The following is a 25285-nucleotide window of genomic DNA, read 5'->3' on the forward strand; positions in this document are numbered from 1 at the left end:
AAATTTAGCCATGCACACCTATAATCCCAGCTTTCAGAAGGCAGGACTGCCTTGAGTTCTAGGCTAGCCAGAGCTACATAGCATGACCAGGTCTTAAAAACAAACACACAGGCCAGGCGGTGGTGGCGCACGCCTTTAATCCCAGCACTCGGGAGGCAGAGGCAGGCGGATCTCTGTGAGTTTGAGGCCAGCCTGGTCCCAAAGCGAGTTCCAGGAAAGGCGCAAAGCTACACAGAGAAACCCTGTCTCGAAAAACCAAAAAACAAACAAACAAACAAACAAAACCACACACACACACACACACACACACACACAAACCAAACAAACCCCACATAAGTTTCAATCACTTCCTTGGCTACTGAAGCAGCTATGTTTTGGCTCTGTCACAGCGATCTTCCGTATGTGACATACAGGAAGCCTCATGATGAAGAGGGAAGAAAAGGCCCCCCCTTACACTAAAACCCTGGATGGAGGATGGGGATGGATGATCGTGTTGCATTTCTTCCTGGTAAGTCTCTCTCCCCTTTCAGACTGCTAAACTGTCTGGAGAAAAGCTTGAAACAACCTAATAAAATCACTTCAGAAATAACGGGATTTGAATAGACAGGCAGCCAGGAACTTCCCCAAACTGCTAAGATCAGAGGCCAACCCAGCTAAACCCAGCTGAGCTGTTTCCCTTGAGAGAAAGAAACATTATCCAGTCCTCTCCTCTGCCTCTCTGATCTCTTAATCAGAGAATGCTCCAGGCTTGATTGGTAGTTCTACTTTGGCAGCATGGCAATTGGGATTTGAGGACATTGCATTTTTTACTATACTAGGGATAGCATTGGGCATTTCTGAAAGTACTCAGCCCTGTCAGGTGAGACTATTGTAATTCCAGCACTCAGAGGCCAAGGCAAGATGATTGCTGAATGTTCAAGGCCAGACAGTCATACATAGCAAGACCCTATCTCAAAATAACTGCCCACTCAGTCTAACATGTACACAGTACTTGTGACAGCAGTCCCTGTGCTGGTGTTTGTCTACTTGACACAAACCTACACGTCTGGAAAGAAGGAACGGCAATTGAGCAATTGCTTCCATCAGACTGGCCTGTAGGCAAGTCTGGGGGGGAATTTTCTTGATTAATGATTGATGTGGGAGAGCCCAGCTCACTGCCTCCTCTGGACAGGTGGTCCTGTGTTGTTTAGGAAAACAAACTGAGCAAGACTGGAAAACAAGATAGGAAGAAGTACTCCTCCATAGCTTCTGCTTCAACTCCTGCCCTGACTTCATGATAGTCTATAAACTGTAAGCTGAAATAAACCTTTCCCCCCCCCAAGTATTTTACCTATCAATAGAAAGCCAAGTGAGACAGCCCCCTTCACTGATAGGGTTGGGAACATTTCAGCCTGCTGTCCACATCCCCGCTTCCCCATAACTTAAACTAGAATTAAACATTGTAGATCTGACATGTAAAGCTAAGACTTCTTGCCCTCACCTCCAAGAACTGTTGGGGTTGCTTTGTTAAAAAAAAAAAAAAGTGGTGATGTGCATTATCAGGATGCCCATTCTAAACACTGATGGATCCCATCATGGCTGTGCCTCAAATAACCCTGCGTGTCTATAAACTTGGAGACACACTCATAAAAACACCCTTTTCTTGACACTCCTCCCCTGCTTAGGTTTACAATAAGAGGCCACACGATGGGAGCGCAAGTCCTAGTGAGTAACAGACATCTGTATGAAAATGGAGGTGGGAAAACATAATGCATTACTCCTCCATAATGATAGAAAAGGAGAAGGCAGAGCTTCTCAGCTAAGATTTGTATATTATAAAACTTAATAAAGCACAATTTGCTAAATTCTGTCTTCATTACCAAAGAATAGAATTTCGTCTCTCCTTCCATAGAAACATTACTAATAGGGAAACTAAAGATGCCTTAACCCTGAGAGCCCTGCCTGGTTAGGCCTCCTCTCAAATAACGGTGTATGGTGTTGGTATTGTTGGATAGTCTGGGTCTCCCACTTTTTCTACATTTTTCTTAATGGCTGGCAAGTCATTTGACTAGTTACTGCTAAGAAAAAGTACCTCATAATCAGGGTAGTAATGTCTTACTTGGGTAATATGATGATGTTTATTGAAGCACAAAAAAAAATATACCTAACTATTAACAATGAACTCAAGCTAACTCACTGCTCATAGTAATAATGTGCATCCTTAGGGCAATGCATTTATTTCTGTGTGAATTACAAGCGTGCTTTTCTTTAAGATTTAAACTCCTGAAAAAGTGAAAAAATTCTCAGTGTACTTTGTAAGCTCCCCTACAAAGGCAGAGGGAGGTTACATTGTAACTTACCATACTTTAATATATAACTGTTTCTGTGTTTAGTATGTCTTACCAGACATATATGCCTACTCTGAATATGCAACCTGAAACATAGTAGCCACTAGTTAAATACCTGCTCGTGGGGGATGAATAATCTGATAGACAGACATATTTATAAATAACAAGAGGACAGATGAAGTCAGAGGTGCAGAGAGGCTACAGAAAACACGTTAAAAGCCAGGTGTGGTGGTGCACACTCGTAATCTCTGCACTATTAGGCAGTGGCAAGAGGATCATGGGTCCAAAGCTAGCCTGGGCAGCACAGTGAGATAATGTCAGAAAAATAACAGATTGACCAGGAATATTGGTTGCTCTGAGGTTATAAAGTTTTATTTATTTATTTTTTGTTTGTTTCTGTTTTTCGAGACAGGGTTTCTCTGTGTAGCTTTGCACTTTTTCCTGAACTCACTTGGTAGCCCAGGCTGGCCTCGAACTCACAGAGATCCACCTGGCTCTGCCTCCTGAGTGCTGGGATTAAAGGCGTGCGCCACCACCGCCCGGCTAAGTTTTATTTTTTTTAAGATTTATTTATTTATTATGTATACAGTATTTTGCCTGTATGCATGCCTGCAGGCCAGAAAAGGGCACCAGATCTCATTACAGAGGGGTATGAGCCACCATGTGGTTGCTGGAAACTGAACTCAGGACCTCTGGAAGAGCAGCCAGTGCTCTTAACCTCTGAGCCATCTCTCCAGCCCGGTTATAAAGTTTTAATGAGGCAAATTAATCGGGAAAGTATTTTAGAATTATATCTGTGGTTGCTATGCCAATAATGGACTAGTGAGGATTGTATCTAGACACAGGGTATTCATTGGATAAGCTGCAATACAGGCAAGGAAACAGTAAGGTCCCAAATTTAAGGAAGATACCAGGAATAACTGAAAATACAGATCTGATCATATTGAGAGGGCAGACTAAGATGTGGACAGGAACCTGCCCAGCAGGGAATATAGAGTTCAGAGTTGTTAGCTGAAGAATTTTGGTGGGTGATGAATGCTCACTAGAGTTAGGAATAGGAAGAAACACTATGAACAGTTTGAATGGCTTGATCTTGGACAGAGTCCAAGGGACTTGTAACCAAGAATGTGTTTGTATAGTCTACATGTACCTGGAGCAACCTGTGTCTCTAATATATACTGTTTGAACTCTAAGGCAAAGTGGATAAAATCACCAGAGAAAAGAGGAATAAGACAAATCTTGAGGGTAATCAATGTGGGGACGAATGGAATCACTTAGAGAGGGGAAAAAAGTGGAGAAGTAGGAAGATGTCTAGAAATTATCAGGGATAAAACGATGTGTGGACACTGCTGAGGTCACATAATAGAAATAGCAACAATCTCCTGACTTAGCAAAAGCAAGTTATAACCTTGGTCAGAGCCCTTACATGATGGGCACTAAGCTAGTGAACTTCAGTTTTCAGTCGAATATTATAACAGAAAAGTAGACACAATAGACGTTGAAGAAACTTGTCTGTGGAGATCAGGACAAGCGAGGATAATACTACAGAAGGGCCTGGGAGAGAAAGAAGCTGCCATTAAATAAAAGTGACCCTAACAACTGACAACTGGCACTGATTTCAAAATGAGTCAAGGCTGATCTTTCTCTCTCTCTCTCTCTCTCTCTCTCTCACACACACACACACACACACACACACACACACACAGAGTAAGGCCCACTTATTATTTTGTTTGTTTGTTTGTTTTCAAGACAGGGTTTCTCTGTGTAGTTTTGGTTCCTGTCCTGGAACTCCCTCTGTAGCCCAGTCTGGCCTCAAACTCACAAAGATCCGCTTGGCTCTGCCTCCCGAGTGCTGGGATTAAAGGCATGCGCCACCACCGCCCAGCCTTAGCCCACTTATTCTTATGGGTCCAATACAACTAACTGCTTTTGCCAGGAGGTGTTTGCCCTCGCCTTTAATCCCTGCACTCAGGAGAGTTCAAAGACAGCCAGGGATACACAAAGAAACTCTTGTCTTGAAAAACCAAAACCAAAACAACAAAAAACTGCTTTTAAGTTGAAAATTAGGGGTTGAACCATTCCTAGGATTTTGCTTGATTTGGAGGTGAGACAATTACAATGGCTGATGAAAACTCTGAAGCAGGACTGAAACCTACCAAACTTGATTCAAGACATGGGATAAAGAATAATATAGTCATCTGCTTGGTTAATGAAGGGAAAATACATTGGGAGAAGTCTTTAGAATCTTTTTTGAGTCCAAATAGAAATGAATTAGGAAGTTCAAAGTTAAAGAGAGCTGGCTGGGTAAATGCAAGAGCTCTGCCTTTCCTTTCCTGATACTCAGTGAATACACAACATAGCCTGTTATTGGGCAGGTCACACTCAATTCATGGCTGTCATACTCAGACATTAGAGTTAGAAGGAATAAGAAACACCTGAACAAAGAAGAAAAGTTCTTACTTAAGACCAATAGCTAGCCAAATTCAGATGATTAAGAACAGAGGTAAGCCAGGAGTGGTGGCACATGTATTTAATCCCAGTTTTGGGAGGCAGAGACAGGAGGATCTTTGTGAGTTCAAGTCAACCTGGTCTACACAGTTCTAGGACAGCCAAAACTTTTGAGACTTTCTCAAAACAAAACAAAACAAAAAACCAGGTAAGCATTGTGGACACCACCACATAGTTCATATACAAAGGAAAAAGGCTTACAGAATGATACCTCACATTGGTGGTCCTTGCTCATAAGGACTGCTCATTTTGAACTGAGACAGGTCTAGTGCATTGATATTTACACAATTTGCTAGTTTGATTTTTTTTTTTTTTTTTGGAGAAAAATTCTAATAGATTGTCAGATAGTGGGTGCTAGAGACTGAACCTGGGTCCTCTGGAAGTGCAATAAGTGCTCTTAACTGTTAGGCCATCTTTCCAGTCCCCAGTTTTGTTTTGTACTTTCAAATCAGAATGAGAAAACTGTTTAGGACTCCTTCCTGAACTTTGGAAGCCTCCTAAACACTGCCAATTCTTGTCTCTTGCCTCCAGATAAGAAATACTATTCTGAAAAAAAGACTAGAAATGCTGATTAAAGAAGGGTGGGTGTTGGTCATGATTCTTTAGGAGTTGAGGAATGGTGGTATCTAAACAGAAATAGTTATGTTCCTCCCCCCTCCCCCAAAGCATGTGGAATAAACCACCTCCTGAAATGCTATGCAATAAGGAAACAAAATAATGGTGAGTCTGGAGTCAGTCTAGGATATAAACTTCACTGCCTGTACCATTATTGGCATTTTTTTTTCTCTCTAAACTTCAACTTCTCACCTACGAATCAATAGTGACACATCCTTTTCATAAGACTTGAAATGGGGATTTCAAGTCTATATTTTCATGACTATGTCTCACCACTTTAAAGAGGAATGAACTGCTTCTCTCACCCCGATTACATAACCAGAAAGCACCGATAAGAAAAATGGGTAAGGACTGAAACACTGGTGCAATAGAACCTCTGGTAACAGCACTAGCCTACTTCTCACCTAACGAGGACCCTGATATGCTTTGGTTTAGGTAAATGTGTTTGTGATGGGGATGACCAAGACATTTGCAATTTTCTTTGTGGTCTTTCAAGAAGAGTTTGAAGGCACTTCAGAGCAAATTGGTTGGATTGGATCCATCATGTCATCACTCCGTTTTTGTGCAGGTATGAAACTGGCAACAAGCTTACTGTCTATGGAGAAGGACCATAAAGGTCTCTGAAAACACTGTCATGACTTTAAGGTTGAAGTACTGTTACATTCAAGTTTACTTATTAATATGCATTAATATCACTATGCAATACTGAAAGAGACATCATAGTGTTTAAGCACTACTTAACTTGATAATTAAGTTGGGAAAATGAGGGTTAGAAAGGAATTAAGAATCCAACTATTTAATTCATGACTGGAATTTTTCATGCCTTGTTTCTTTCTAGCCTGGTAAGGCTTTCAGTCCAGTGAGCCAAGACTGAAAGTGAAACCTTTCAGTTTTAATTATGTGACCATATTCAAAACAAACATTAAACCAATTTCTCCTCTGGTTCTAGTTAGTGCTTAGTAATACGGTAATATGGAGGTTAGTGATTCAACTTTGCACAAAACAAAGGTCACTAGTACAAATACAATTTTATTTTCTTGAATATACAATATTTTAAAGTAGTCATCTTGCTTTCTTCTAATCATTCATTCAAATCACACATAGGGATTAAGGGATGCCAGAGAACACTAACTTAGCACTTTCTCTTTCTTCTCTTAAGGTCCCCTGGCTGCTATTATTTGTGACATACTTGGAGAAAAAACTACTTCCATTCTCGGGACTTTCCTTGTTTCTGGTGGCTATCTGGTCAGCAACTGGGCCACAGGCATTCCCTTTCTTTGTGTGACTATGGGACTGTTACCAGGTGAGTCTACTGTAAATAGACTATAAAAGATGAAACAGGAAACCTTCCTATTGCCCAAGGCTCCTAAATAGATGATCTGATCTGATTAACTAATAACCTAATAAGAAAAGAATTTCAAACTTGTTTTCCTTTTAGGATTGGGGTCTGCTTTCTTGTACCAAGTAGCTGCTGTGGTAATTACCAAGTATTTCAAAAAACGATTGGGTCTTTCAACAGCAATTGCCCGTTCTGGAATGGGACTGACGTTTCTTTTGGCACCCTTTACAAAATTCCTGATAGATCTTTATGACTGGACAGGTGAGTCAGTCTAAGTTTCTAAACTATCAACTCCAAAAGGTTAATGTTTAGCCCTCCCTTTGATGACTACAGGTGAAGCTTCAAGACTAATAAATTCCTCTTCCTCGATCCAAGGTCACTGTGAGACCCTAGTGACTCCGAATCTTGCTATGTAGACCAGGCTGGCCTCAAACTTGTGGTAATGCTAGGATTATAGGATGAAGCACCACACCACTTAAGTGCAAACACTTGTAGAATGTATTGCTATAATATGCTCAAGGTTCGGGGTTTAATCCCTAGTACTGAAGATGACAGGGGAAATAAGGATGATACTTAATAGAAGCACAACTCCTTTATTAGAAAATATGAAAAAAAGATCTTCCATGACCTAGAGGCTTTGCTAGCCCACTCAGAATTCTCTTTGGAATTCAACGCATGAGATCCAACTGGAAACAGTGTACAGTAACACCCTTAGAAAAACAATGCTCTTCTCTTTTTCCTCCAAACGGTCACTAAAAATTGTAACTAAAATAGATTAAATGAAAAAAGTATTTGTAAAAAGATTATGTTCCTATTGGACACATATATATGTCTATGTGTGTGTATATATATATGTATATATATATAAAATCAACTAGAAATTTCATAAAACCATTTCAGTTTTCTGAAATACTTTAGTTAAAATGTTTATGTCTATTTCTATCTTTATAGTAGTTTCATTAATTCTTTCTTATGTAGTCTCATGGTGAATGGTAATCTCCAGCTGACAAACTTTAAGAAAGCCTACATAGTTTGTTCTCTCCAGAAACACAAGTCATAACTTTGTTCAGGGCACACTGAAACCAAGTACTCAGTATCAAAGGCAAGACTAGCATGTCTTCTTTCAAGGGAATTTAAAAAAGTATCAGGCTGAAAGGCTGTTCCCTTTTCTAATTCCCCATGATTCCTGTCAACTAATTCTGTATTTCCTACAACAAAATCCAGTCACTGCAATATATTTAAAATACCCATTAAGCCAGTATGTGGAGGCGCACAACTTTAATCTCAGCACTCACTTGGGAGGCAGAGGCAAGCAGATCTGAGAGTTCAAGGCCAGCCTGGTCTACAGAGCGAGTTCCAGGACAGAGAACCCTGGAACTCTTACAGAGAAACCCTTACAGAGAAACCCTGCCTGGAAAAACAAAACCCATTAAAATGTATTATAACTTTGTGCCATTCAGATTAGCAACTTGCCTCTCCCCCCCCTTCCTTTAGCAAAAATAACCCCTTTTCATATGTCTTCTTGGTCCAACTTCCTGGTTTTCTATCTCCAAAGTATTCCATTTTTCTGTAGCATGTATATTGTCAATGGATTTAAATGCTTTCAGTTGAATTTGGGAGGCAAGAAAGGAGAGATGGCTCAGCAGTTAAAGGCATTTTGTTATTCTTCCAGATGACTAAAATTCCATTCCCAGCATCTACATCAGACATCTTACAACTGCCTAGAATTTCAGCTCCAGGGGATCTGATTCTCTCTTCTGGCTTCAGTGGGCCACACACATGCATGAACATGAGCACATATGCATGCACATGGAGACACATACATACACATAAAATATAGACTTTTAAGTAAACATGGAGGCAAAGTAGTGTTTTCAAGAATTACTGGACTATGTAGATTGGCCTTTTCTGAGTCTATAAATAGAAAGTACCATGAACCAAAGAGTATTCTTATCTTCTCAATTTCTCTCTTCTACTTAGGTGCTCTTATATTATTTGGAGCTATTACATTGAATTTGGTGCCTTCCAGCATGCTCTTAAGACCCATCCACATCCAAATAGAGAACAATTCTGATATTAAAAGCAAAGGGAGCAGTTTGTCTCCAACTGGACCAGAGGTATCAGACAGGACAGAAACATCATACTGCAATGAGACACAAGAGTCTTCCATCCAAGGCATTTCTATGAAGAAATCTGGACCATCTACTAAAAATTTTACTGTCTTAGAAAATCAAAGTGAAGAGTTCAGCAATGGGCCTCACAAGAACAGACTGTTACTTACGAGCAATGACAAAAGTTATCAGAAAAAGTTTGTTTCATGGAACTGTAAACAAAATCTTTTAGATATTTCTCTCTTTAGAAATCCTTTCTTCTATATATTTACCTGGTCTTTTCTCCTCAGTCAATTAGCATATTTCATTCCTACTTTTCACCTAGTAGCCAGAGCCAAAACACTTGGAATTGACATAATGGATGCCTCCTACCTTGTGTCTGTAGCTGGTAAGAAAACCTATTTCAAGCTTCCTACTTAGAAGGAAAAATGAACTTTGCTTGTTAAAAGCTTATTAAATTTTATTTTAAAACTGAAGCAAGGAGAGAAAAGAGGGAAAAAGCGAGTGAAAGGGAGTGATCATGAGTGGGCTGTGGAAGGCTAGGGAAAGCACATTTTCTGAGGCTAAGCAGAATACCTTGCATTTCCTAATGCAGATCTGTAAACTGCTATCTTGCAGATTCAAATGGATCCAACTTACCTTATTCATTTTCAGGTGTCTAACACAGTAGACATCAATTACTCCTTGGGTAGAAGCTTAATTTCAGAAAGCTGGTGCTAAGTGTCAATAACTAGTCTGGGAAGAAGGAAATCTCAGCCAGAAAACATAGTGTAGTAAGTGGAAAGATTGATTCTGAAGCTTAATTTCTCAGGTCAGGCTCTTGCTCTAAATTTCCTTGCTGTGTGACCTTGGGCAAGGCATCCTCCTCTGTGTCAGGATTTCCTTTCCTATCTATAGGATATTCATAGCACACTGCTTTACCTCACAGCTGTATTATGAATGTAATGTGTGTAATTCAGTGTAGTGCCAGGCCACAGTTAGCATAATGTTCTACTGCTATTTGATGCAAAATATTATTTCTTTTTGAAATAACTGTGAGATAAACATGACCCTTGGATTAGTCACTAATCCACAGGTTCATGTTTAAAATAAATTAGAATGTAAGTTTAAAAAAAAGTTCTTTTCTGTAATTATAAAATATTGTAGCCGGGCGGTGGTGGCACACGCCTTTAATCCCAGCACTCGGGAGGCAGAGCCAGGCGGATCTCTGTGAGTTCGAGGCCAGCCTGGGCTACCAAGTGAGTTCCAGGAAAGGCGCAAAGCTACACAGAGAAACCCTGTCTCGAAAAACCAAAAAAAAAAATATATATATATATATTGTAAGATCAAATGCTTAAGTTGTAGATTTTCTCACCTGACAAAACAAAAAGTCTGAAACAAATGAAAATGGGTAAGATTGAATCTGTTTTGCTCTAAGCCAGCAATTCTCAGTAGTCAACTTACCTTTTCTTCTACATCTCTCTTACCTAACAAGCCCTTGCAAAGCTCAAGACACCTAGTTTCAAATGTTCTCACTGCAAAGATGCTGTGCTTCAGTGAAAAAATGCTGTTACACTATGTAGACTAGGCTATCCTTGAATTCAGAGATCTGCATACACACACACCCCGCTGGGGCTAAAGGCATGTGCCACAGGCTCCATGTTATTCTTGATGACAACGGCTTTGGTATTTTTAACTGCTATGTCTTGTAACAGGATAAACAGTAAGAATGCCGAGTGAAAAAACGTGTTCTTAAATTTTACTGATTACACCATACCACCTATGTCCCAAATAACATTTTTAGACTTCTTACGTATTTCCAAATTAACTATAACAGCCTTTGGAGGTCTTCATAAACAAAAGTCCCTGGCACCCAATGTTCGTGGTACATACAGCCACTTGCCTGTAGCCTTTCGGGCTCCCTCTTAGACCTGAGCTACACATAGCCAGTTGTGGTGGCTTGGCAGCCCGCCGGCTCCCCAGCTCCGGCCTAGCTCAGCCTAGGCCCCAGGCCCAACCGACCGTAGCTACAAGCGGTTGTGGGGTCTGTAGGGCTAGGCAGGACTGGAGAAAACTCCAGCTATAAGTCCCAGTGTCTATGTTTTTTAATGTAAGATTTTTAATTTTTTTTCTCATGTTTTACCATATGACTCCTCAGGACACTTCAAGTTTCATATCTTCACTTGCAGGACCTTTTAAGAGACTGTAAGACCTCTTCAACCCATGGTCTTTTTAGCAAGGATTCCACACACAATTAGAAAACACACATGGCAACTTGATGGTTTCATGTTCTGCTGGAGGCAGCATTTTGCTATTTTATTAATGTGTTTACAAAAGGAAAGTAACTTATATATCCTATTTTGGTACGAAATCATTTTTCTTTCATGTATTCTGACAACAAAATGGAGTCCTACTACTTGGGGAAAGATGAGCTTATACACTGACATTTTTACGAAAGGTGTTAGGAAATACACAGATTGCCTAACTTTGTATTCGCTGTTCCAGGTATCATTGAGACTGTCAGTCAGCTCATTTCTGGATGGATTGCTGATCAAAACTGGATCAAGAAGTATCAATACCACAAGCTTTACCTCATTCTGTGTGGTGTAACTAACCTGCTTGCTCCTTTGGCCACCACATTCCCACTCCTTATGGCCTACACCATCTTTTTTGCCATTTTTGCCGGTGGCTACCTGGCACTAATACTCCCAGTACTGGTGAGTAGACTCATTCATTAATGTTAAACCACTCAATACAAAGATCAGTAACAGCTTTCCCAAGAGCGAATTCAAATTTCTTATTATTTTTGATTTAAAAATGACATAAGAGAACTCAGAAATCCTATAGCTAGCTATATCCTGTCATTATTTATCTTACCGTGTGAAGAAGAAAAGCTGAGAGGACTACCCACATAGAACAGGAAAAGGAGGAACAGATCAGCAGCAAGATTCCAACTATCTTCTATTCACTTCTTTCCTTCAGGCTCTAGGGGTCTGTCTCTTGCTAGAACACAGGCATGTAGGTCTTCTTACATATGGCTTCTGTGTACTTAAGGACACTGTTTTGACAAGTTCTCTGTTTTTATTGCAAAGTGACTTAAATCCTGAATTCAAATGGAACTGAACTGTTTTTTAAGTTTTATAGGACAGTGTATGAGGCTTAGGCAAAATTCCAGGTTCCAAAGGCTGAAAACCACTGTTTCCTAGTTGACTTCTATTTGCTTTCCTAACACTGGGGGCAAAGGACCATCCAAATCATCCCAGGAGTCAATTCATTAAGATTAAAAAAAAAAAAAAATGGTTGTCACCCTTAGTAAACATAAGACACTGGAGAAGGTAATCCTTAAAATGGCTAACACTGATTTCTAATTGCAGGTTGATCTATCTAAGAATTCTAGAGTACACAAGTTTTTGGGATATGCCAGTTTCTTTGCTGGAATGGCTGTCCTTTCTGGACCACCGATAGCAGGTAACAACTGAGCCACACTCTAAGCAAATTTCAATGAAGAAAATAGTCTAGGATTTATGGCAATAGCACCAGGTATAAGTGCTGTATTTGACTTTCCCATGTTTCCTCTACCCTGATCACCAATACAGGAAAATCTGAGTTAATTCTGTAGATGTGCTATTTTACTTTACTAGAAATAACCAGTTTAATCTAAATGGTATTTTCTGCTTGCTGATTTAGTTAAAAAATTGACTACTTGCACAAAAAATAAAAAAAAATAAAAAAAAATTCCTAGGGAACAGGTTTAAATGTCAGATTCTCACAGACCAAAGGTTCAATATATTTGATGTTACTGACTGCTACTATATTTGCACTGTCCACAAAAAGGAACTTACCTTAAAATTCATTCTGCTATTTTTAAATGGTTTGTTTTGTTTTTGAGACAAGGTCTCATTTGCTGAAGCAGGCTTCATACTCCCCATGTACCCAGGAAACCTTAAGAACTTCCTGATCCTCCTGTCCCCACCTGTGATTACAAGTGTGAAATCAATTACTTGGGTTATGCAGTGATGGGAAATGAAATCAAACTCAGGGCATCCATGCTAGACAAATAATCTGCCAACTGAGCCAGCCCTCACTTTTGCTACTTTTAGACCATAACTGAAACAGTGATTCTGCCCTATCATTAAAAAACAAAAACCATTTGAATAGTGTTAAGTTTGTACTTTTTTTTTTAAATATTATTTTTGAGGCAGGGTCTCATGTAGCTCAGACTAGCCTTAAACTCACTACCTCGAGGGTGCTTGCTGGCTTTGAACTCTTGATCCTCCCTCCTGCCTTCATCTCCCAAGTGCAGGAACTACAGGCATGTGCCACCATTCTTGGCTTCTATTTAATTTTTTAATTTTTTTTTTAAATTTACTTTTATTATATTTGCATTGGTGTTTTGCCTGCATGTATGTGTGAGGGTGTCAGATCTTGGAGTTATAGACAGTTATTAGCTGTAATGTGGATGCTGGGAATTGAACCTGGGTCCTCTGGAAGAGCAGTCAATGCTATTAACTGCTGAGCCATCTCTCCAGCCCCCTAATTTTTTTTTAAATGAAAAAGAACAGAATACAACAGAGCAAATTAGAAAATAGAATCACTTTATTGTGAAACTTTTATTTCATGCACACACCTAATGCATTATAAAATTTGTTTTCAATCAATCAGAAAAAAATGTTTATAGTTTTTTCTTACCCAAAATGTAGAATACTTAGAGCTCCTGATAGATACTTGTAACCACTAATCCTAAGAATTGGGCAGTCAAAAATGTTCTAACAAGTCAAGGGTAGTAATAAAGCTACTGCTAAAAGCTCACATGGATTTTTTTCCTGTTGGAGGTGCTCACAGTATCTCAAGTAAGATTAAGATAAGACACTAAACTAAGGACATCTCATTGACAGTGACATGGCTAAGCATCTTGTTAAAGGGAGAGGTTTCAAGGAAGCCTTTGTTTCTGTACGTCATTCCTCTATAAAACAATAGAGGACTTTATAAAGACCATTAGATCTCTTCCCAAGTTCTGACTTCAGCAGCAACTACCAGAAACACTACAAATTACTGGTTTTCAGATTAACTCAATTCTTTGGAATGGAGCTGTAGCTCAGTGGTAGACCACTTGCCTAACATGTGTGTGGCCCTAGGTTCAATTACTAGTACTTGAAAACCAAAATAAAAACAGTATTTTATTAAGAGGTATGGGAAATTACAAGATTATATTCACCTTTAACTCTAAATGTTTACTGGTAATCTTCAGAGCTGTAAGAGATTCTCGTTTTTTACTTACCCATATTTATTACCAAATGAAAAGCTGAAATTCCTATAAAAGAGTATAGGCATGTTTAAGTAGGAATCTGGCCAACAGTATATCCTCAGTCAAACTGTTTGTTTAAAATGGTAACAGTGAATATATAAACAATATACTTCTCCTTCCTGTATGGGAGTGAAAAAGAAAAAAAAGGTTAGTTCTATACAACACTTTAATAACTCTAGGAAAGAAAAAAAACATAGGAAGCCTATAGAAACCATTAATTAAAAAAATACACAATTGAAAATATATAAATAGAGCACATAGGAAATAAAATCATTTATATACCTTTGTCATCATAAATATGACTAAAAATATAACAGCAACACGATTCCTTAACACAGGACAAAAAGCCAAACTCCTCCTCTCCTGTACTCTATGGAATACCACTGCTGCATACGCCAGCCAGGTTCTTTCTATCCTTTTCCAGGAACTAGTAACAAACCCAATTTTACTTAAGAATATGGCCCAAATCACACTCAGTTCCCTGGCTGAGGGTGGTTAGGAAACTAAGTTTACGTTAAATGTCACTGAGTACCCAAACCTGCCAGGTTTTTGCTGGTAGATAGCCTCCAGAATTCCATCTTAGCACCAAGATTGCAGCTTTGAAAGGTTGTGGGGAAATAGAAGAATTAATATTTGAAAGTTTGTTAAATTTCTAGCAGACCCTTGCTAAAAAACATACAAGATACATATCAATATTATAGATGATAACTTGGGCAGAAAAATATAATCATATTCTCCATTATACAATTCAGACATAAGCCACATTACATAAAATTCCTCATCTTGACTTCAAGGCATTTGACATGAGCTCAAAATAAAAAGGCTAATTCATTTCAAATTAGAAGGCCCATACTAGCTACTTACAAAATAATGAAACTGAATATATTTCTCCCTTATCCCACTTCTCCCCATTCCCAATAAACAAATACATTATGCACATACATATACTTAAGTCAAGCACAAATATCTTGAAAGCTTTCCTAACTTTTTAAATTAGTTTGATTTTATCTCTATATTCACGAAATAACCACCAAGCAACTTTAGCTTGCTGCAACTCGCTACACAAGAATCTTCACTCTCTCAAGGCCCTTTAAGAAAACTTCAAAAATTTTTATCAACTTTTCTGATTTTCTAAGACAGGGTCTCACTCTACAGTGCAGGCTGCCTAGAACTTTCTATGTAGTACAGGGTAACCTTGAACTTAAGATTCTCCTGCCTTTCAAGTGCTGAGATTACAGGCATGTGCACCACGCCCTGGTAAAAAAAAGTTCTAATCCTAAATGGATGTAAATTGGCTGTGTTCCAGAAGAGGTTAAAGTTCTAAAGGAAATTTCCATAAGTATCCAAACACTTACATATCCTTTCCCTCCCTTCCTCTCTCCCTGTCTCCTCTCAGGTATTTCAACCTTGTAAGTCAGAAATAACAGGGCAACTGGTTATCTTTTCTTTCTTTCTTTTTTTTTAAACTTTATTTTATGTGCATTGGTGTGAAAGTGTCAGATCCCCTGGAACTGGAATTATTGACAGTTGTGAGCTGTCATGTAAGTGCTGGTAACTGAACCTGGGTCCTCTGGAAGAGCAGCCAGTGCTCTTAACCACTGAGCCATCTTTCCAGCCCCCTATCTTTTCTAGCTCTGTGTATTACAGGAAAAGATAATGGATAAAATGTAAAGTCATTCATCCAAGGAGATCTGTCTCTCTAACAAATAAGCTATGTCATCAGCTGACAGGTCATTCCCTATTTCCAGTCTATCAGTTCAAAAACAATAATGGACAAAACTTCTGATTCTTGCTCCACCATTTACCAAATTAACCTTTAAAGTTTTATCAGTTATGCAGGTTTATTAATGAAGAATCTCTCTGTGGCCTAAGAATTTATTAGAAGAAAACAAAATAGCTCAATCTTTTGGTCTGTTACAGGTCTTCTGTGAAGATTAGGGTAAGTGGGAGACAAGTGAGAAAACAGCAAAGTTCTCTGTATAAATAACACTGAAGACAGCATGCTAACTGTTCATTATCAGGTGGTTAATTAGTCAAAACCAACCCCCACCCAGCTTTACTCTGACTCAACGTTCCTAAGATTGATAAGTATCTATGAAAACATCAGAAATAAATTAAAATATCTCTACTGTGGTTTAAGAGGTGGAGATTATCATTCTGCCTTTGTAAAGGCTAAGACTGAGTGTCCAAATGCTAATCCTCTAATAAAACAGAGCACAGAACCAATGCTTAAGTGCTCCTAGTAAATCTTACTGCAAATTTCTATCCAGGGGCCTTTGGTGAGTTCCCATCTTAAAAGGCCTCAAGATTTTAATTTGCTAAACCATGTTTCCCAAGATTTATTCATATTATGGCACATATGGAGCACATAAATATTTTACAACATAACCAAGGTAAGACATAAAACTGCAGTACCCAACCAGTGACCCTGAGAAGCAAAAAGATCAGGGTCTAACCAGGCATGGTGGCACACACCTTTAATTCTAGCACTTGAAAGGCAGAAGCATAGATCTCAGTGAGTCTGAGGGCACCCTGGTCTACACAGCCAGTCCAGGCCATCCACGGCTACCTGGTGAGACCCACATCTCAACATAAAGAAATAAAATCAGTGTGTCTATACACCTTGAAGTTTGTCACTATACCTCCTACCCAACAGAGGAAGTTCTCATTAAACAGGCCAGTCTCAGAATTATCACCTCATAGATGAAAGTACTATCAAGGAACGTTGGGATCAAGGACTTCCTGGGTACACTTCATGTTCTAACATGATGATAAATGGAAACATAATAGCAAACCTATAGATACTTTTTTCTTTCTTTTTTAACATTTATTTACTGTATGACTTTATGTGTATGGACATGCACATGCCACAATGTATATGTGGAGGGCAGAGAACCACCTGTGGGAGTCAATTCTCTTCTTCCATCATGAGTTCCAGGGATGGAATTCAGGCTGCCAGGCTTTGCACCAAGAACCATTTCATTAACCTACTAAGCCATCTCAGCAGCCCCCTAATAGGATTTTTCTTTCTTTCTTTCTTTTTTTAAGACAGGGTTTCTCTGTGTTAAGTCCTGGCTGTCTGGGAACTTGCTTTGTAGACCAGGTTGGCTTCGAACTCTTAATAGGATTCTTAATTCAGCTCAACAACAAATTCTGAAACATATGGCAATATTTCTTAGCATAATAAATTCCCTTTTCCATAACTCATAAAACCATATACATAGTGTGTTGGTTAAGCATCTTTAAACTCAAAATAATAAATCTTTGACAGTAGTGACATGATGTCACAACGGTAAAATTTCTTACCCTAAGTTTGTTTCATGTATAAAAATAGTAAAAGTATTATATAAAATTATCTTCAGAGGGATAGAGACACGACTCAGCAGTTAAGGCCAAGGTTCAGTTCCCAGCATCCATATGGTGGTTCACAACCATCCATAACTCAGTTCCATGGGATCCAATGCCCTTTTCTGATCTCTAAGACACCAAGCACATATACAGTACAAAATACATACATATATACATGCAGATAAAATACACATCTATAAAATGAGTAAATTTTAAAAATTATCTTCAGGCTATACATATAAAGTATACATACAACAAATGAATTTTCTGTTTACACTTGGGGCCCATGCCTAAGATACCTTATTATGCATATGTTAAAATACTTCTAATACTAGGTATCCTGGATAAGATCAACCCTTTAGCCATAATAAACAAGCTCAGATTTAAATGGCTTCTATGTTAAGTTAAATATTCAAGCTTGATTGGTATTAAAACATCTACTTGGAGTAGTAAACCTTTGTCCACCATTAAAAATTAAAGATTATATAATTTAGCTCTGGATCTCAATTAGAATTTTAAAGATACTGGTATCTCAATTACCAAGTATAAATAGGTAGAACATTCAAAACAAATTATTTCATCCAACTTGAAATATGCCAAATGATCCCCTTCTTTGTTAAAAATGTTAAATATTTTAATCCTTAATGTTATAGATACAACATTCTCTTTAAAAGGTGTGTGTGTGTAAAACAAAAAGCTTATAAACAATTTTCTCTTGAACTCATTTTCACCTGTACCCTCCTGATATTTCCTAGTACAATCTACATCACTATCAAGAACCTCGTCTTTTCCTATAATGCTAACATTTGATACCCATTCAGAAATTCACAGTACATATACATATACACATAAGAGGGGTTGCTGCTCCATTTTGCCTCCTTTCTAGAAAATTTCATAGCTCAGATTAGTCATTTATTTTTTTAGAAAGTGATAGGTCAGTCACATCCACAGAATACAAAGACTCATCCTAGCTGACCTCACTCCACTCCCTCAACTTACCCCCAAGAAACATTTAACTGAGAGGTCACTAATCAAGCAAGGAATCAATAAACAAATTCCTTAAAGTCAGCTGAACTTAAAAGGATATAAAACATTCCATTCATGTGTTACATTAAAAATAGGAAACATAAAATTATCAAAACAAAAGGGGCTGAGAGTGTAGCTCAGCAGTAGAGCACATGTTTAGTATGTATGTACATGAAGCCTTGGGTTCAATCCCCAGAACCAAATAACAAAAACCCCAAACCCTGGAAGTCAGAGCTAAAATAAGAGAATGAAGAAAAAGCAATAAACATTATACCAAATGAGTTGGGGGTAGGTAGAAAAACCAAAAAAACTAAGCACAGAGTATTCCTACCTCTCTCTTCATCAATTTATCATCTCCAAACCCATAACCATACAGGCATATAACACAAAGATGTTTCCAGAGTACAGACTTTTTTTTTTTTTTTTTTTTGTATTTTAAGACAGGGTTTCTCTGTAGCCCTGGCTGTCCTGGAACTCACTCTGTAGAGCAGGCTGTCCTCCAACTTACAAAGATCTGCCTACCTCCACCTTCTGAGTGCTGGGATTAAAAAGGTGTGTGCCACCACTGCCATTATAGTATAGACTTTTATATGGACATAATAAAACACTGACTTCTTGCTATCACACAATGAAACAAACATTTTTAAGTAGATGTTTACTCAAGTTCTAGTATGTGCCATTGATTAGAAGACTGCAAAGCCCCTCCACTCTTATTTTAAAGAGCATTCAGTTAGGAATGCAGCTCAATGGCAGAGGGCTTGACTGCCACTGCACCAGGGCCTTGACAATGTCTGCACGTGTGTGTGCTCACACACCCACTATTTAGATTTCAGAAGAATTCCTTTAAACCATTTATCAAACAGTTCCTTCTCATGTAATCTCATAGCCCCAAGCTTTCCCTTCATACAATTTACCAAATACGTAATTTAAATGGTTAATATCTATTTTCCACTAAACTGTAAACTTTATGAGGGCAGGGACCATGTTTATTTGTCTCAGCACTATTCTGGACACAGCATTATCTTCAGAAACATGGTAAATACTCAAATGTTAGCTCAGTAAATGCAAGAAGGTTCAGTCTCCTTTTTCTTTGAAAAAAAGTTATGATTACTTTCCTTGTAAGGAAACAGTAGTCTTCTTGTAAGATATCATAAAATGAAGTGCTAATTTTCTCCAATCTCCACCCTAAGACATGTTTCTGAGTCCACAATAACTTTTTTAATGATGCAAGTTTCTACTCAGATGAAAATGATTCAGTTTCAGGTAAGACAGGTGAGAAGCTGTTATTAGTTCTAGTGGCTCACAATACAGACACCTTCCTTTAAAGTTGAAGACTTGCTTGAGAATTACAAACAGAAAGGTTCACTTCATTCACAGAAACCATTCCTTCCTCCTAGGCTGGATATATGACTATACACAGACATACACAGGCTCTTTCTACTTCTCTGGCACCTGCTATCTCCTCTCTTCAGTCTCCCTGTTCTTTGTGCCACTGGCTGAAAGATGGAAAAGCAAACAGTCTGACCATCAAAGGACTACAATCAAGTAAGAGCTTAACAAAAGAAAATCTAAACAAGCCACTAGAAACAAAAGCTTAGAAGAAAAGTCTTTGTAAAAATGAGAAAGTAAGCCACATAATTAAGATTCCTTCTTGCTTTATTAGCACTGTCAGGAATGTCCAATTGGTGGGAAGAGTAATAGCAACTTAAATTGTTGGTACTTAATCAAACAGGCTAAAAATTGAATCAGTTGAAGCAGCTACCTTACCTATTGAATGAAAATCAGAATGTACTATAATAAATAAATCCAAACTTTCATTTGTGCTATGGTAATATGTGACAACTGTAAACTATTTTTTATTTAAATATAATAATTGGTTGACTAGAGCTCTAGAATCTGAATAAAGCCTTACTTAGTGTCAAGAATGGTATATCCCCTCCAAAACAAGTTTATTGTTGTTTATGGACTATAAGTAATCTTCAATTATTTTGCCTCTTAAATTTCTAGTGAACTGCCAACAAAAATAAAACTTGATAAAAATCTTTTTGTTGTTGTTGGTTTTTTTTGTTTGTTTTTGTTTTTCGAGACAGGGTTTCTCTGTGTAGCTTTGCGCCTTTCCTGGATCTCGCTCTGTAGACCAGGCTGGCCTCGAACTCACAAAGATACTCCTGGCTCTGCCTCCCAAGTGCTGGGATTAAAGGCATGCGCCACCACCGCCCGGCTGATAAAATCTTTATTTGATCACTTGAATGGTATTACTGTCCACTTAAACAATATTATCTTTTCACTACATTTAATTATCTAAAATGTTTTTATTAAGCATCGAGATGACTCTTCAGAGCTGTAAGTTCCATATGGAAGTTGAAGAGGTGGTTTTAGGAGGAAATATATTTAAATCAAAAGGTGGGTGCCATTTATGGTTAATAAATAATGGTTCTTGCACTAAGCATTTCCCTGTGAATAATGAACTCTTCTTGGCTGTTTGGGTGATCTTTAAGAGCATAAAAAGGGTTTTCTAAGCAGGGAATGGCGGCATATACCAGAAGTCCCAGCAGTCAGAAGACTATAAAGCAAGAACATCTTGAGTTTGGAGTTTAGTGTGGGCTACACAGTATGAACTGTGTCCAAAATAAAAACCATTTTCTCCAATATAATCTCCCTTAAAATCCTTCAGAATGTTCCAACTATTATTATTCTACCCTTCACTCTTCTCTATTTTCAAACATCTACTGATTCCTTAATAAAGAAAAACCCTAAACTGAAAGCTTAAATTTGGTTCCAAGATGCACACCTTGATACTTTCCAAATAAGCCTTTGTGCAAATTTTGCTATCTGCTATAATTCCAGCAGTGTGCCTTCTCTGACCAGGTCTACTTACCATTTACAATCTGACTCATTCAATATTCAATGGAACAACTTTCCCAACTTGTGGAAGGAATTTCATCTAACTTCCTTTGCAGTGCTGGAGACTGAGCCCTTGGCAGCATAGGCAATCACACTACCACTAAGCTACTTCTCCAGCTCCCTGTCTAGTTTTAAACTGAGCACTCTAGGAGCTCACATTTCAATTTTCTCTAGTTTGAAAGATCAATTGACAATATGTTACATAACTACTTTCCAGGAATCTATAAGATAGGACTACCACCCCAAATACATACGAAGTTTAAGAAAAGCATAATATTCATTGAATATTTCCCCTTTTCCTCAAGAGTCCTATGACACAAAAAAACACATAAATAAATAATAGTGTGTATGGGTACAGGAGAAACTCAGTATGTCAACATCTAATAATGTAACTGTCAACACAATGTGTACTTAATTTTTTCCTTTAAATTTTCAGACAGGTTCTCAGGAAATTGCCCGTCTTGGTCAATTTCATGAATTTACAGAATTTTAATTCTGTACGTAGCCCATGCAGCCCTCAATTTTGCCTCAGCCTCCTGAGTAGCTTGAATTACAGACACGCACCAGTTTTCAGCTAGCTGGCACTTTTTGTATAAAGTATCTAATTTCATATATTTATTTATATGGTCTTTTGTGACAGGGTCTCATGTATAGCTCAGGCTAGCCTGAAACACTCTAGTAGCTAAGGATGACCCTGAACTTCTGAACGTCCTACTTCTATCTCCCTGGTGCTGGGACTACAGGCATGTGCCACCACGCCTGGCCTAATATTTTTTAGGGAGGTGGGCTAGGATGGGGGAAGAGGACAGGGTTTCTCTGTACAGCCCTGGCTATCCTGGAACTTACTCTATAGACCTGGCTGACCTTGAACTCAGAGATCCACCTACTGGGATTAAAGGCCCAGCTGCCTAGCCTAATCTAATCTTAATTTTTCACACAACCTTTAGAAGCTTTATCTGTAGTGCCCATTTTCCAAATGAGTATTAAAAACCAAAGAAACCCAATATTCAGTAAACAGTGAAGTCACAGCTCAAACAATCAATACAAAACCTCCCCATTCTTCCTTTTATTACCTTTACTTCTTGGCAAGTACCAACAAAATATAAAAACTAACTTCACTGAAATAGCTATAAATTTGTTTTAGCTCAAAGTTGACCTAACACTATACTAAGAGTAAACCCGCTTCCTAAAATTAAAACTACAACCATTATCAGAGATTACTTGCTACAGTGTAACAACAATGCAGCTTCCAGAAGATGACAAGTGAATAAATGAATAGCTTTAATAATTTTCTAGTCTCCCCGTGGCAAATTCCCTTGAGCCTTAGGCTAAATCCATTTTGTCACAAATATTCACTCATGTTGACTCACATTTAACACTTGTGTTCTTAAAAACAACAACGAAAAATTACCAAGTTACATGGACTCAGCTTTTAGAATGTTTAAAGCTAATGTTTTATTACTAGGGGAAAAACTAGTATTGCCTAGAATCACTAAGGAATACAGGACAAGTCATTTTTTAAAAAAGATGAACCTCTCAGGGCTGGAGGTTAAGACCGCTGGCTGCTCTTTCAGAGGACTGAAGTTCAATTTCCAGCACCCACATGGAAGTTTATAACCATCTATTTGTAACTCCAGTCGCAGGAGATCTGATTCATCTTTCTGGCTTCCTTAGGCATCAGACACACATGTGGTAAACACAAATAAATGAAGACAAAAAAACAACAACAGCAAAAACAAACAAAGCCAAACACGAATCCCTAGAAAACAAATTAAAAACAAAACAGAAGGACAAACCTATCATAGTACCTGAAATTCCTACATGCTGACCCAGGAGGATCATCCTGAGTTCCAGGCCAGCCTGAGACTCCCATACACTGATCCACTCCAGCAGAAGCTATGTCCTATAAAATCTTTCCGTACAAAACCGTCAGCAGTGAGAACTTAGTAGCAGGGTGTGGTGATACATTGCCTACAACCTCCGCATTCAGAAGGACGAGGCGGGACTGTTAATCGCTTGAGACTAGGCTTGATTTTGTAGCAAGACCTTGTCTAGAAAACAAAACAAAGCCCCAAGACTACACTACAAAACCCTAAACTTTAGTGAGAACTCTTTAGGGATGGATGTCGAGAGTGAACTAGGATCAGAGTGACTGTCTGGGCTGCTCAGAAGGGGGTTCCCTAGATTTTTAAAGATTTATTTATTTTCATGTCTATGAGTGTTCTACCTACATATGTCTGTTCACCATGTGTTCTGCCCATGGAGGCCAGAAGAGGGCAACGGATCCCTTGGGACTGGGTTGTGAGCTGCCATGTGGGTGTTGAGAATGGAACTTGGATCCTTTGAAAGAACAGCAAATGTTCTTAACCACTGAACCGTCTCTCCAGCCTGATGAGATCTTGGATTTTTCATTTTAAAACCAGGACAAACTGACTATTCTTAAGGAATAGATGCACCTGGATACTTGACAGCAAGCAGTACGCCAAACTTTCTAGCCATCTTCCTGCTCTTGCTTCCCCCTAAAAAAAAAAATCACAAATTCAGTTGTTTCTACCTTATACAAGCCCCAGCTAGCATAATAAAAACTAATGGGTCATATAATATTTTTAAAAATAACCCAATTTCAGGCATGAACTAAGGACACATTTAATAAGAGTTTATTTTTCCCACTGACAAACTTCTTTTTCCAGACAGAATCTCACTATGTAGTCCAGGCTGGCTTGAATCTCATAATCCTCTAACCTTATCCTCCAAGTGTTGGAATTATAGTCACATGCCACCATACTTGACCAACTTTTACAGCATACTATTTTTACAGCTGACAAATCTACAAATCTTGATGGAAATAAAGCCAAAGTGTGCTCCTTCTTTGTTCTGCACAACTAACACATGCTCTTTTAGTGGGGAAAAGATCAGTTTTTTTCCTCTAATAGTATGTAATAATATATCCTTTAATATCATTTTTAAAAGTGAAAGCTCAGAATGTCTTTCTTTCCATCTCAAAGCTAGTCAGATTTTAATGTTATTTAAACACACCAAGCTGTAAATCATAGGAGTTTGCATTATCAAGTATACCAACTTCATGTCTAAATTCTACAGCTGTCTAGTAAAGTCCTCCAAAGCCACAGCAATAGGATGACTTACCAATTGGCAGGTGTCTTAAAATCTACAAACAATACGTCCGAGCCTAGATGAGAACATATGTATATGTCCCAAGAGAGGTACTCATCCTTTAGCTAAAAGAGAAAAAGAGGCTAAGAACTGGTCAGTAGAATAGAACTTGTTTTACAATGGAAAAAAGAACTGGACCTCTACAAAGAGACATAATCCATGCAGATTTTTACAATGCCCCCATACATATTCTATATTTTACTTTTCACTTACCAGAAAGGTGTTAACAGAATAGGATAAAAAAAAAAAATCAATATTGTGACCCCCGCCTTGAGTAAAAACTGACAGTGATAATTCTACTGAGTTCATTCCTTTAAGAAATGTGAAGTCAGAGTCACTAGAAAAATAAATCCATATTTAAACCCTCATTATATTTAATGACTTGATGTCAGTTTCCTTTCAAGTGAAAATTAGTAGTTCCTATTTGAGAATACTTTACCATTCACTCTTATGTGGAAACTGATACCAGGCCATAGTTGGTAAGATATGGGTTTATAATATGGAATTAAAAGAAACTTACCCTTTCCCTCTGTGCAGCTCTGACTTTCAACCCAGTTTCTATAGAAACAGGAGGACAATGCCAGTGCCAGAAGTCTGGCAATTAGAACTCATCTTTTAGTTGCTGAGTAATAAAGCCATATCCAAAAGTCAG

General features: G+C 38.3%; 1 protein-coding gene across 1 annotated transcript; it reads left to right on the plus strand.

The window, feature by feature from the left end:
- The first annotated feature begins 393 nt into the window (after positions 1–393).
- Positions 394–20600, plus strand: Slc16a4 (solute carrier family 16 member 4). The gene is made up of 8 exons (XM_059266060.1): positions 394–508; positions 5886–6018; positions 6610–6753; positions 6889–7050; positions 8770–9288; positions 11385–11596; positions 12254–12347; positions 19956–20600. Exons 1-8 carry the CDS (start codon positions 422–424, stop codon positions 20105–20107), a joined length of 1503 nt encoding a protein of 500 aa, XP_059122043.1. The 5' UTR covers positions 394–421; the 3' UTR covers positions 20108–20600.
- Positions 20601–25285: the final 4685 nt, after the last annotated feature.

The sequence above is a fragment of the Peromyscus eremicus genome, chromosome 6 (assembly GCF_949786415.1).
Source record: "Peromyscus eremicus chromosome 6, PerEre_H2_v1, whole genome shotgun sequence".
NCBI lineage: Eukaryota > Metazoa > Chordata > Mammalia > Rodentia > Cricetidae > Peromyscus > Peromyscus eremicus.

What these genes read in the sequence shown, in the direction of transcription:
- Slc16a4 (XM_059266060.1), top strand. Translation starts at nt 422, where the DNA reads ATGATGAAGAGGGAAGAAAAGGCCCCCCCTTACACTAAAACCCTGGAT. An exon ending in TCGTGTTGCATTTCTTCCTG is followed by an intron (nt 509 to 5,885) that starts GTAAGTCTCTCT and finishes GCTTTGGTTTAG; the next exon opens with GTAAATGTGTTTGTGATGGG. An exon ending in ATCACTCCGTTTTTGTGCAG is followed by an intron (nt 6,019 to 6,609) that starts GTATGAAACTGG and finishes TCTTCTCTTAAG; the next exon opens with GTCCCCTGGCTGCTATTATT.